We start from the raw sequence: 13,799 nt of genomic DNA, 5'->3' as shown, positions 1-13,799 counted from the left end.
GCCATAATGTCCCCTTTATAATGTCACACGCAACCGGATTATAAAATCAATAAGGTACACGAGGCAGGACTTTGTGGTCAATAATGTCCTTGAAGGGTTTGCCGGCCCTCTGCTGAAGCGGACATTATTGACCACAAAGTACTGCCTCAAGTACCTTATTGCTTAACCCTTGTGTTGCCTTAGGGTCATTTTGACCCGAATCAATATTACACCATCCCCCCGCCTTTGGGTCATTTTGACCCGATTCAATGTTTCACCCTCCTGTTACCTTTATATTTACTAACATATTTTACCCTTTGGGTTCAATTTGACGCCAGCAATTAAAACCTCCAGAAAATTATTAGAATTAATATTGTTTTCCAAGTTTAAGTGTGAGGGACTTTATGTTTGTTTGTTGACTACCGAAAGAACACCGACATTAAACATTGAATGGGGTCAAATTAATCCTAAGGCGGGGGGAGGGTGTAATATTGATTCGGGTCAAAATGACCCTAAGGCAACACAAGGGTTAATTGAATACTCTGACACAACTTGGCTCAGGTGACTTGCGATGAGCCTTTGGGATTGTTTTTGACAGTGCATTGGCATCTGTGACAGAAATATCAGTGAGTGCATCCACAAAACTGTGAGAGACCTTTGTTGCACTTCATTCTCATGTGAAGCTATTCCAGGTGAGCAGGGGCGACCGAGTCGGGGAAGCTCAATACGGAATGTGTTTATTTGGAGAACATGGGGGACCCTCCTCACTTTGTGTCATCTACTGTTGGAATGTCGTCTTATGCCGGAGACAGGATCGTTTTTTTTATTTAAATCATGCAGAAATCCAGTGTTTGTGCCATTGCCAGGAGTTTTGATGGTTATATTGCCCGTTTAGCCAGGCATGAGTTTTTCGGGCATATGATGTTTCGTACCTTTGAGGGTAATAGAAAGCTGGGCACACTGACATGACATGCAGGTAAAGCCATAAGATCCTCACAAAATATATGAAGCAGTAGGCTACATACCGCTGATAACTTGCGTTTTACTTAACTCGGTGATGACTATCTATACGAAATTTGTCTGTAACCGGTTTACGGGTTGTAACGCATCCAATAAAGATGGAGCGTCCGAGAGCTTTTGTCAGTGTACTCTAGTGCAAGTATAGTACCCATCAAGTTGTATTCATCCAGCCCCTTTCAAACTAATCAAATGCAATCCAAAGATTGACAAGATGAAGAGCACGTAGGGGCGCTACATACCAGTGCAGACCCGTTACGAGTTTACCTGCCAAAATTGTCAGTAGGAAGAATTGTAAATTAATGAGTATACTTGTGTGTCAGCAAGTGTTACTCACAGCAACTCTGGCCTGGAAGTCAGCCGTGGGTACGATAGGTATGGGCCCACCCTGCTTGCCAAACTTCCTCTCTAAACTTTCCTGCACAGACACTAGAAGAAAAAAAGAGAAATTAAAGACATATTTTAGGGACAGAGAAACACCAAAGCATCAGCGAGATATGAGCCAAAGAACACAGCAACATTAAACGCTTTATCCTTTTACAATCAGCAAATTCTTCTTACCTTTGTTGATTAGCACAATCAAAATGTGTTTTTTCCCCAGTAAATCCACACTGATATATGATCACTCTATCCCTGCGCCTCATTCAACTCCTCCTGGACATGCAGAGGTACATGTGACCAGGTGTAGGAAAGTTAATTTCAGCCTTTTGGATTTTACAAATGGTGACGTGTTGTCAATCAAATCTTGGTTAGTAGCCCCCAATTCTACTGGCTCTGACGTTTCCAACCAGTGGTGGGCCGTCAGGGCCAGCAAGGCCTTCTCTGCTGGCCTAAACATCAGAATATAAATTTTTTTTAAATATATTTTCCCACAAATATGTATTCAATTATTCCCCAGAGTAAGATTTCAGAAAACGACCACTCGTTGGAAATTCCAACGAGTGGTCGTTTTCTGAGATCAACCCATCCCCCGCTGAGTTAGAGCCGCGCGTATTTGTTTTCAATTCGGACCTAAAAACTTTTGTATTTTTGCTGTGTGCCATCTTAATTTACTCTTAAACAGCAACATGGAGACTGATATGTACACATCTGAACAAAAATATAAATGTCAAAATTATTCAAATAGCCCTAGTGGTTTGCAGAGATACTGCCTTTTAAGTTTGGGTATACAACTTGAGCAGAGGTCTAAAAAAAGCATGGTGCCTGGTGGAAGTTGCTCATCCATGCCTTTATCTCACCAAGACAGGCGGTGACACACGACATGGCTGCAGTGTGGTTTGGGGCTGTTTTTATGTAAAAATGTGTGTCGTCAGGATAACAGTGCCATTTAATGATTGGCTGCATGTGGACAAGGTAGTGAGTATAAATAAAAACGAAGGGATCTTCTCTCTTGGACAGAGACTTCACGTCAGCCGACACACGTTTACAACGAATTTACACAGAACATCACCGACAGCTGCAGTCGACCCAGATTCGGTAAGAATACATCCATTTGTCCTTCACATTCTTGTTGACTCTTGTTGTCAGCAATGTAAAACAGTGAGTCAGGAAAGGATTCAACAATAACAGTTGTCCATTGTTGACTTTCTAATTTAGTTTTACAAAACATTTGTAAAAATACCCATTTCAGTAACCACAGCATGTGCTGCAACAACCTGAAGCTGCAGTGAAAGTAGAGTTAACGTTCGACGCGTGTGCATTGAGGAAGCGGCTGCCGCGTTGCCACCATCTCACTGAGGAATCCAGAGCACCACAACGCTAAGATAACAAGGTATAATAACGGCACAGCAAGCCTGCGCGCTGAATGTCTCGTGCCTTTTATCGGTAGCATGTTCTTTGACAAAAAGTTTTTCTTTTTTGGTGATATAGATGGCTGCTCGTCCATTTGAATACCCCGCTAGAGCTAAGCAATGGAAAAAGGACAAGATAAAAGACGAGACACTGCGTGTCAATAAAGACACTCTTTTTTACGATGAAAATGCTACTGGTGGAAGAGCAAACCTGATTTTCTTCAGCAAAAAAGTGAGAGAATGGCTAAACGAAATGAAGACACAGTATGAACTTGAGGAAAGTCAAACCGATGACCTAATCAAACTCAGCTCAGAGGAAAACGGTACCATATTGTTGTATCCTACTGTAAAAGTTGTGGTAATGGGCAGGACATTAATGGGAATGTTTGAGACCGATTTTCCAGAGATGAGACAACATATCCAGACAACAAACCCACTCCCAGAAATGGCAGCATTAAACATAAAGAATGAGGACAGTTCTCCCGACCAGCCAGAGGGCGCTCTTCCAACCCAAACCAACAACAGCTGATGATATAGATTTGATAAAATAGTAAGAAGGAAAAGAAACATATAAAATGGATAATTCCAAGTAACTGCTTGTTAACGCTTTCATTATTAAGATTAATTTCATGGATAGGTAACTGGATTGTAAAATCAACTACATATTGTTTTCTGATTTGTTATTCAGTTTGTAATTTACGCTACAACTTCTTTCTGGTGTTCAAATATTAGTTTAGAATCATGTCCCAAGAGTTAAAACTATAATGACTACGTATCTTCTGATCGAGTCTGGTGACCGTGTCTGAATGTTGTGGGGAAGTAGAGTCGTCTTGTACTCACTGAGCAGGTGGTAGTTGGAGTCCCTCTCGTATTTGAAGGTCAGTCTTCCATAGCTGACATGGTTGAGATTCTTCAGCCACTCAAAATAGGACACCGTCACACCGCCAGCATTCAGGTACATGTCCTGCAGGATGAAACGCGTCACACACACTTTGATCTTTGCTCTTCTGTGTGTTGAAATATTTTTTAGGAACTTTCTCATGTATTTTTTCTTTTACGATTTTATTTGGGAAGAACTGCATTTCTGTTGAATAAAAAGACACTGGAACTTTATGTATTTTCTCTTTTAAGATGTTATGCTTTTGTGAAACAGTGTAAAATTAAATAAGTTAAGTATAACACATAATCTGCATATAAATCTGTTGCTTCCACAATAAAAGATGGATTTTAGTCAACATAACTCTTGCTTCCTGATTAATTTGCTAGTCACTCTTTCGGGTTAAGCCTTTGTGTCTTTTGTTTACAAAGTGTATTTAACATTATTTATTTTGAGGAATTAAATATTCATGACCAAATAAGTAACAATTCAATTCTAAAGTGAATCTGCTCCATAAGCAAAATCCTGATTGGTGCCAATTCATTTGTGATACCACTTTTGGGAAATAACCAACACTGGTCTAACTTTGGCAAACATGTGTATGTTCATGTAGTTACATCACTCCCAATTTGATTAATCGAGTTAAATTTGATGCCACAGTGAAGTTTTCTAAATAAGATTGTCGCAGAAAATATGGTTTGTTTTGACATTTCAGAAACCGATTTATTCAGCAGAGCTGAGGGAAATGAGTAAACTAATAATTGATTTTTAAAGCTTCATATCTGAATGTTCAGTGTTTCCAATGTTGTAGTTTGCATTTCTGTGTGCGTTATTTGTGCTCACAGGAATAACCATGATGTTGTTCTCCAGGAAGTACTTGTCAGCAGCTGGAGTGGTGGGTCCATTGGCACCTTCAGCAATGATCTGGAAGAGACCAACAACACACATACACACTTCACATGACTGCAAACAAGTTGTAACTCATGTGGAGTAAACTACCAGCTTAAAGCACGGCACCTCGGATTACTTAAAGTGGGCGTCTACCTTGGCCTTGATCCTGGGAGCGTTGACACGCGTGAGCTGCTTTTCTCCGGCAGCAGGGATCAGGATGTGGCAATCTGCTTCCAGGATGCTCCCTTCGTACGATTTGGCGCCTGGGAAGCCCACAATGGTGCCGTTCAGCTACAGAAAGGGAACAAACTCAGTCAATTTTCAGAGCAAACTATTCGGGGGCAACAAAATAAAATAAATGATAAAAGAAAGGAGACAGAAGTGAGACAGAAGTGAGGGGAAGGCAGTTGTGCTGGTACCAGTTTGTAGTCCTCCAGCTCTTTGGGGTCGATGCCCTCTGCGTTGTAGATGGATCCATCAATCTCTCCGATGCCCACACACTTTGCTCCAAACCTGTGCAGGTACCTCATGGAGTGGAGACCCACATTACCAAAGCCCTGTGGAAAGTTAATAATCAGCACAGTTTAAAATAAATAAACTACAATTTCTCCCAATGCAGCTCCATACTCTGGTGCCACTATGTGGCCGTTTAAGTTTTCACACCATCGTCGTGACCTGAAATGAGATCTGAGGTGCCATATGTTTGAGTAAAGTATACTGGAGTAAGACATCTTCTCTGCGTCACATGGCTGCGTCATGAGGTTAACGGTACAAGTTGAAGGAAATTACCGTAGTCACAAAATGTAATATTTCCTAGTATAATTTTAAGGCAAATTAATATTGTTGAATATTTTCGTGTTAAATGTTTTTCGACCGTACATTGTATATTTGAGCTCTAGCACTTTTCCTCTTAACGTTTACTTTTTAATACAACGTCAGGATGTGATTTAAAACAGGTTGCCATCCTTTAATCTCTGGTGGTTGGGCACAAGGTTTAAATGAAAAAAGCAACAACAACAAAAAGTTTCAAGGCGTAATATTGTCCTGAACTACAAATCATATTCTACCAAAGCATTGCTTTTGTACAGGTAGAACAAAGAAACAAAGATCCTTCGGTTCACTACCGTCTGCTCGGCATGAGGAGATCACGGCTAAAGCAGATGGCGTGGCCCTGATTGAAGCTCTAAAAGCCTTCACCATGATTTAAAATGAAAACTTAAATCCTTTGAGTATCTGTGTGCAAATATCTTTTGCACATTTAGAGTCTCATCTCTCCCGTTTCTTCTTTGATCAAACCTTGTGTGTGCCTGTACCTGGATGACAAAGGTCTTGTCCTGGAAGCCGGGTGTCAGGCCCACTATGCTCATATAGGAAGCCTCGTTGATGAAGTTCTCGATGCCGTGGAAAACTCCACGACCGGTGGCTGAGATTCGGCCGTGGATTCCTCCCTGGCTGATTGGCTTTCCCGTCACACACGCGTGGGCGTTGATATCCTGCAAACACAATGAAAATCAGACCACACGCAGCAGGCCTTGAACTGAAGTAGATCAAGTACACAGCATTGTTGACGATGCTCACAGGAGATTTTTAGCACGCAACAACTACCGTGGCTGAGCGGGATCGCCATTCTGAATATGTCACAAAAACCAGAATGGAAGAGTTGAGAGTGGTTAAGAGGCAGCAACGGGGGATGAATCAATGATTGTATAAAAAGGGAAAGCCGGCATGGTGGGCCAACATGTAGAATACACACACACACTAACTACACACTGTTGTGTTACACACTTGAGTCAGTGTTAAGAAAGCGAAGCCAGCATAACGGTGTCTCTTACGGCAAAATTGTGGAATCTCTGCATTAAAGAGTGAGAAGTTGTGTAGCGCCGCAGTAGCAGACTACTACACACTACCATGATCCTGCCCTCAGATACCCGTAGCAGGAATGCATCACCCACTCCAAAGCCATGCCAGGGGCATCTGGAACAGAGGGCACATGACTCGGTAAGGTGAGAGAAAAGCAGAAATTACTACGAGACACAAAATGCAGCTCAAATTGGCTTCTAGTTGAAAACTAAGGTTCATCCAGCAGAATGGAAGACAATGTTTGCCGTCATTAACATTGTAGCCGGTATGAAGAGCGCTTGGACGGTTAATTCTACAGGACAAGGGTCACAGTGTCCTCTGATTGAGAGCCACAGGAATTGCAGCAAAACACTGTATTCAGGAAAGACTTTGCCGACGTCACCGTGGGTTTTGGAAGTTACGACTTCTACAAAGATTTTACGTTTATGAAGAGCAGACAATGGAGGCGCTGTAACTTTACAACATTATTGCTGGATAACTAATTTGTTATTCATAAATAAAAATGTTGTTTAAAGACTAATACTTTGAGCTTCAGTAATCACCCAGCTCGATTGTTAACACGGTAGCTTTGGCTTTTCCAACTATTTTGTAAGTCAATATTACACTTTGACTTCAAGATTGTGAAAATAAAAGTAATTTAATTTTATAATTGTACTTAAAAACAGCTGTGATATACAGATTAACATGTGCTTTAACACACGTGGGTAAATATGTTTTCATCTTTCGTCAAATAAGCCTCGTTTGATAAACTATAACAAACACAGGCCTCAGTTTGTGAAGCTGCATTGGAAAGAGGAGGCCCGTCTCTGTGGTCGGCCGGGAAGGGAGCGGCAGGAACCCACTGCTCATGCTTCCCATGTGACTCACTCCTTCCTTTCAGTTTGGCCAAGTTGTAACCACAAAAAAAACCCAGGAGAGTCATACCGATTGGTTGTGTATGCCTGAGAACTCACAGTGTGTGCGATGGTGTTGGCGTATGTGTCGGCGATCCAGGACATTTCCCTCTCTCCTGTGCTCATGTCGGGGGCCGGGACGTCGATGCCGGGTCCTGGGGTTTGTTTGATGGGTAGAAAGAGTTAACCAAGCACGCCAATCGGTGCAGGAATTCAATATCACGACACACACACACTACATTGTTCATAAAACCAAGTTCCTAGACGCGAAAACTAATTACCTTGGGGCGTCCTAAATAAAAAATGTGAACAATAAGCCTTGTTGAATGTACATATACCACCATAATAAATGTATCCAAACTAGGAAGCATGCATGCAGAGAGATGGGGGATGGGAAAAGAGAGAGATTTCTCAATAGCGGCAGTAGTGATGTGTGCAAAGGGTGCCGCTCCCCTCCAGGTTGTATAAACAGTCAGTGGTGAAGGCTCTTATCAAATCTCACTTATTGGCTCAACTATTGCCGTGTACAAACAGTTTCATATCCCTCGTTTCTTTGCGTTTGAACTGAACACAAACACCGGCATTCATGCGTTAAACATATACACCAGATAAGCATACTAGCAAAGCCACATAACCTGCTTAACAGGTAAATACAGCATTTTTCATAAAGTTATATGATTTCTGTAATAGTATTATGTTCACAAATCACACACAAAGATGTCTTCTGAAGGGCATCAGTGTTTTTCCTGCATAGAGAAAATGTGGGCGCGCGCCTAAGCCGTTTTCCCGAACGCCTATGACAAATCCCGAGCGCCTAAGGCAAAAAAAAGTCTGCGATGGAAAAAATAAAAATTGTGTTCATCACGTGCATATCAGCGAATATGTTCTCAATAGTATGTTTCAAGTAGGCTACAGCCAACCCTCGTTCTGTTTGGATCAATAGTAATCGAGTTGATAAGCGTGTCTTCTTGTCTGATCAATATGCAACTGTGAGGTGCGCGAATGAACAGAGCGGCCAGCTGCTGATCACTCAACAGCCCGACGTGCACCAATACACCTGGACAATTGTCAATCTATTAGCCTATCTATTTTAATCTAAAGTGGAAGCAAAAAGATTTCCTCAAGCATAGCCTCCATTATTTATAGGAAAAAGAAAGAAAAAAATACATAGATGTCTGCTAATTACGGTGACATGGAAACACAGACCGTGACAACACATTTTTTGGGAGCACCGAAGACCCATTTTGACCCAGGAAAAACCCTGGGTATGCAAGTAACACACCCTGAGCTACCCCGACCTGAATAAACAGCACTAGACAGGAAATGTTTACTTCTCTGGGTGGAAACATTCAGCTCTCACCACCACAGATTTCTCCGACAGTCAAATAACGAACCAACCGTCAAGGGCGTTTTTAGTAAGAACTATAAACGATTGTATAAATCCACAGAAACTCACCAATAAATCCCTTCTTGGCCAGCTCAATAGTGAATCTCCTGGTAATCTTCTCCAGCTCATTATCCTGCAAGAGAAATACACAGTATAGAGTTTGAGAAAAACATGTTTGAGACGTTCAAGGAAGGGAAGTAAGCAAGGAAGACAGTCAGTACGTTCCCAACAGCAATCCAAACCGGGTCATATAAAGCAACCGTTTAATTTGATACAAAGGAACATGCTAGTCATTTTGACAACTGAGGTTTTTGTTTAGGAGCTTCCTTCAGGTTGCCTCTGAGGCAACAGCCTATCAATACCCTTCAAATCTGTATATTTCACGGTGTCCATCAATGGCTGCACTAAAAACTCCCAATAATCCTATTAAAGGCTTAACTTAAAAATACTCCTACACATCCAAGTATCAACTAGCAATACAGTTCTTAAAGGCTTTAAACTAAAATTCACTCAAAAGAAAGAAGAAACAGTAACACAGAGGAGCTGATATCCCTCCCCTGACTGCCAGCTTGTCTGAAGCCTTGTTGCCTTCAGTGAAACATGTCTGTGCATCTGTACACGGGCAGAAGAATGTGGGGAGGAGGCTTACAGAGTAATTCTTGGGGTTGATCTTGACTCCCGCTTTGGCTCCCCCAAATGGCACATCTGGAGAACAGTAAGAGCTTTAAAAGAGAGAAGACGGCAACCTTCTGCCAAACACGCACGAAAACAACTTCATTTTATAAAATGTTTGATTCCAATACAAAAGTTGTGATTAACAAGTTGAGATTCAATATTAAAGTACATTTTAAAATAGTTATCGCTGCTTCAAAGCAATGTGAGCATGATGAGAATCATTGCCATCAGCTACTTGATGAACGCACAGTGAATCGTGTGCACAATTGACTTGGGGATAAAAATAAAAAAAAGAAGCAATCTTGAATGAATTTTGGTTGAATAAGAGGACAGTTTTATTTGGAGAAAGATACATTTACCATCATTGTAGTATGTATTGATAAACACCGAAGGCGTCAATAATGAAATAAAAGATTCTTCATTTCAAGAGTTCTGATCAGTCAGGAAAAGGTGTACTTTTAACTATGAAAAGCCATCAATGACTACAATGCACTAAAAGCTCAATTCTCCTTTACAATAATGCTCTACATGTTCACAATTTTGTAGGAACTCATTAAAATATACAATACCCAAGAGCAGTGTATTTATAGAATTAGTGGTAAAGGCATCTGCAAAGGCCACAAACTTTGGGCTTTTAATTAGTCTAAAGAATAAATATAAAAAAGGGGAATAAATGACAAGAAGTTGGTGAGGAAAAAGTTTGAATATGTGAAAGAGGAGGGGATAACCAGAAGGAGCCCTTGTGGAAGACTAACATACTTACCGACAACAGCACACTTGTAGGTCATCAAAGAGGCGAGGGCCTTGATCTCGTCCACAGACACATCCATACTGTAACGGATACCTAAAGGAAATGCACGAGTTTACAACACTGTCCATGTCATATCCTGTATTTTGACGTACTTGTATACAGTTTAGACTGCAACGTGGCGACAGCATTAGCCCACTGGTACTGCCTTCATGTGCAGCTCAACAACAGAAAGTGGAACTGAATAACAGCGATAGATTAGTCAAAGACTGGAGCAGCAATCATAGCATGTTTTTCACAACCACACGAGCAAGTCAGATCACGGCCTGTGCCTGGCAGGCACGGTTGCAGCGTTGGGCGGGTGGAGACCTCTAGAACCAATCACAGCTTCCCTTTCCGACTACTGCCAATGAGGTTCATCCATTCCCTCCCGTTGTCTGGGGTTTACGACTGTCGAGATATGTGGGCCAGCCTGTTCGCTGCGTTACATGAGACCAGAGCCCAAGAACCACGACTTCATCTTACTGGGATAGTGTGTGTGAGATTGTCTGGCAGTACCAAATATAGCTCAGAGAAACCCAAGGGCAAACGGCAGCGAAGGAAAAGGATTTCTTTGAGCGGACAAAAGAAACGTGTCATTTGTAATGCGACCGCCTGGAAGCAGAAACACGAGTAGAAGCCCAACCACAATGATGTCAATCTTCAAATGCCACTTTTGTGCCCGCCTACTTCCTTCCGTGTTACTGCAGTCAGAAGGAAAGATCAAACCACCCAAAACAAAGCTCTAATGCTGTGGCTCTCCCCTTCCATTTTATTTCCAGTCTACCAACGATCAGCTGAGTCACCTCGATCACATCACAAGACAATCTGGAGCTCGCTGATCGAATAAAAACATAGAGGGAGGAAGAAAAAGAAAAAAGCATGGCTGCCTATACACTCATCCAACCACTGGTGTATCCACCCAGCCAACGGATCGCCACAGCAACCAGATTCAAAACAGCTGTAAACACATTCCTCTGAAATAGAAGACAGATTTTTTTTGGAAATAAACAGAGCCTGCACTGGGCCGTTACATTTCCACAGACCGGCACGACGGCCCGACACGACGGAGCTAACTGCTTCAGAGCCTCTCCAGCCTATAATACACTGCATCTAGAATCCTTTAAAAGCTTTTCGGGTTTGGTTTAAATTACTAGTCGAGTTCTTCAGTGAATTTAAATTCTTTGATTTCAATGTTTTTTGTCATAAGGCAAGAACAGTATACATGCCTTTTAGAAGCTGTACTGAAATAGCATTCAATATATTCTTTATTTCTCCAGAAGTGTAAATTCTGAACATAACATTGACACTAGATAAGCGAATAAAGTCGATATATATAAAGTTATGAACGATACTATTGTCTTTAGCTTTCATAAAGTACGGGACATGAAACTTTGACACTGCTGCACTTGGGTTTTCAAAGTGAACTTCCACACAGAGGAGAGAAAGATGTTGACAATTTAGTCAAATAAACAAGATAAAAGACCACTTTCCACTAAGTATCTCCCAGGGTCGTTCAAATAACTTTGCATACACAGAAACAGCACATGATAATCCCAAATTAGGACGTTCATTCAGTGGACAACTGCCGCTCTCGTTCTGAAAGGGGGGTGCATGAGCAACACATGCACACACAAACAGCCTTTGCACTTTGATCTGAACACAGCCATCGGCTATGCAGCACATCAATGATTAAGCACAGTGAAATATAAGTGATTTTACTCCAATCCCACCCCGATAATCCAGAAAGTTGGCGTCAAGGAACAATCAGATTTGTTTGATGGGCCACTGCTGTGATGTGTGACCATTGGTTTAGGAGAGGCAACACGAGTGAAAGATATTTAGTTATACTACCACTGTATGACCGTTAGCGCCAAGCTGGGTTTGGATTTAGCTTTGGAGCGAGGAGAGGTTCTGCTCTCAAGCTTTTATGAGATGAATAGAGGCAATGACCATTTTTTTTATGTTATTGATTTTAATAAATGGCTTCCGAGTGATCCGATGGCTGGCTCTACCGACTGGAGACTTAAACCGTTAAGTGGTTTGGAGATCTGCAGTAGACTATGCATCTTGGTTACAGAGGATTCACTCAATTTGACAGTTTTCTAATCTATTTTTAAAAAGTTAATTCAGGCGTGTTCAGCACAGCGCCCACGCTAATGTGCCGACTCTACGCCCTAGCCCTCCAGCAGAAATATGCCTCCCTACTACGTCTATATTGACTACAATGGAAGACATTCTTAGGTAATACCAAGCAAAGAGCCACACCCCACCGTTCAAACATGCCAGTTACTAAATCCCATGTCTCTTTCTGCTGGGAAAGCCTCCTCTCGACAGTACCCTCCCCCACCTGTCACACTGCTGACAAATAGGAGTGCCTGGAAACAGAACTACTCCCTCCCCAGCTTTCACACTCCTTCAGACCTCATAGACATCATATCCCTTCAATCACAAATTTCCCAGAGTGCACTGCTGCAGAAGCCCGTCATGCCTCTGCTTTGAACTTTGAACTAAAGTATGCGACACCGTCAACCCATATCCACCATACCCTGCCCATTGCACGTAAAGCTCGTTTAAACAGTGCATTGGTCTGAAGAATGAATACATTGTGTGTATTTGGCCTGCCTTACATACCATGCACACACCATAGGGCAGAAAAGTTCACCAGCAATAAGTGTTCAATAGTCGACCATGTGTTTAGTGCAGCACGTGATAGTCGAGGCCTGACATGGTCAAAGACGGAACACCTGGTGCCCTTTCCATCGCATCACACATCCGACACACACAAGAATACGTATGAGAGTAAATCAGATGGGGGGGTGCTGCAGTTTGACAAGCTCACACAACACGGTGACATAACTTCAGGTGAACAGGAAGGTCAACGTGAACTGCACAGAAGTAGCTGTGCGCAGTTGTGAAATACAGTAAACACAGCAAGCGGTTAAGGAAATAAATTCGGCTGCGGATTAAAACAGAAGCAGTGTGTATTGCACTCAAATTAGCAGCTGGTGACAGCTGCGTTGCATTTCATGCTAGTGGCGCTGCTAACTAGAGCTAGCTGGCTCCAGCTAGCCGACATGGGGGCCAGCCGCGGCGGTTCGGCGGACTTCTTACCCCCTTTGCAGGGCGTCCTGTGCTGGCTGTGCTGGGCGCGGTACGCCTCCACCACCTCCCACTCTCCGTTGTCTTTCCGAATGGGGAAAGACATGCTGAGGACGTGGTTGCAGGGCTTGATGATGCGCAGGATGCCACGCACACGCTTCTTCTTCTGCTCCGTGGTCTCCTTGGTCTTCAGGTCCGCCACCAGCTGGTCCTCCACGATGCTGGCGCCGCGGTCGAAGAAGCCCTCGACCATCCGGCAGAAATTGGGGTCGTCGGGCTGTTCCGCCGCGTCTGCATAGCGCCGGACCCGCATCATGGACGAAGACGCCGGGAGAGCGGACTCGACGCACCCGGAGGCCAGGACGCTACCCGCCGAGCGGCTCAGGATCTCCCCGAAATACCGATACATGACTGAGACTAGCGAACCTGGTGAAGGAAGTAATGAAAAAGCAACTAAACAACAAAGACAAAGGGGCGACGACAGGAGCGGGGGATTTAATGAGCAACACAGCCACTCTTCACCGTGTCCCGTCCTCTGGCC

The 13,799-nt window shown here is 42.9% G+C and overlaps 1 protein-coding gene and 1 long non-coding RNA gene across 2 annotated transcripts in view; one reads left to right on the top strand and one right to left on the bottom strand.

Annotated features, from left to right (window-relative positions):
• LOC130203460 (uncharacterized) overlaps nt 1-3,620 on the top strand; it is a 25,607-nt gene extending 21,987 nt beyond the window's left edge. Inside the window, exon 3 of the long non-coding RNA XR_008833500.1 lies at nt 2,866-3,620. This is a non-coding gene — a long non-coding RNA (uncharacterized LOC130203460). The remainder of the gene's footprint in view (nt 1-2,865) is intronic.
• The window catches only part of glud1b (glutamate dehydrogenase 1b), a 16,649-nt gene extending 2,850 nt beyond the window's left edge, over nt 1-13,799 (bottom strand). The window contains exons 1-11 of the mRNA XM_056429637.1: nt 13,271-13,799; nt 10,133-10,213; nt 9,344-9,399; nt 8,764-8,827; nt 7,368-7,462; nt 5,868-6,047; nt 4,974-5,111; nt 4,708-4,845; nt 4,507-4,587; nt 3,627-3,750; nt 1,334-1,425 (exon numbers count right to left, since the gene is read on the bottom strand). Coding sequence (XP_056285612.1) covers nt 1,334-1,425; nt 3,627-3,750; nt 4,507-4,587; nt 4,708-4,845; nt 4,974-5,111; nt 5,868-6,047; nt 7,368-7,462; nt 8,764-8,827; nt 9,344-9,399; nt 10,133-10,213; nt 13,271-13,667 — 1,446 coding nt within the window. The 5' untranslated portion in view covers nt 13,668-13,799. The remainder of the gene's footprint in view (nt 1-1,333; nt 1,426-3,626; nt 3,751-4,506; nt 4,588-4,707; nt 4,846-4,973; nt 5,112-5,867; nt 6,048-7,367; nt 7,463-8,763; nt 8,828-9,343; nt 9,400-10,132; nt 10,214-13,270) is intronic.

Source organism: Pseudoliparis swirei, chromosome 13 (assembly GCF_029220125.1).
Source record: "Pseudoliparis swirei isolate HS2019 ecotype Mariana Trench chromosome 13, NWPU_hadal_v1, whole genome shotgun sequence".
Lineage (NCBI taxonomy): Eukaryota > Metazoa > Chordata > Actinopteri > Perciformes > Liparidae > Pseudoliparis > Pseudoliparis swirei.
Note: the sequence above shows the minus strand (reverse complement) of the source record. Positions and strands in the feature narration are given on the sequence as shown.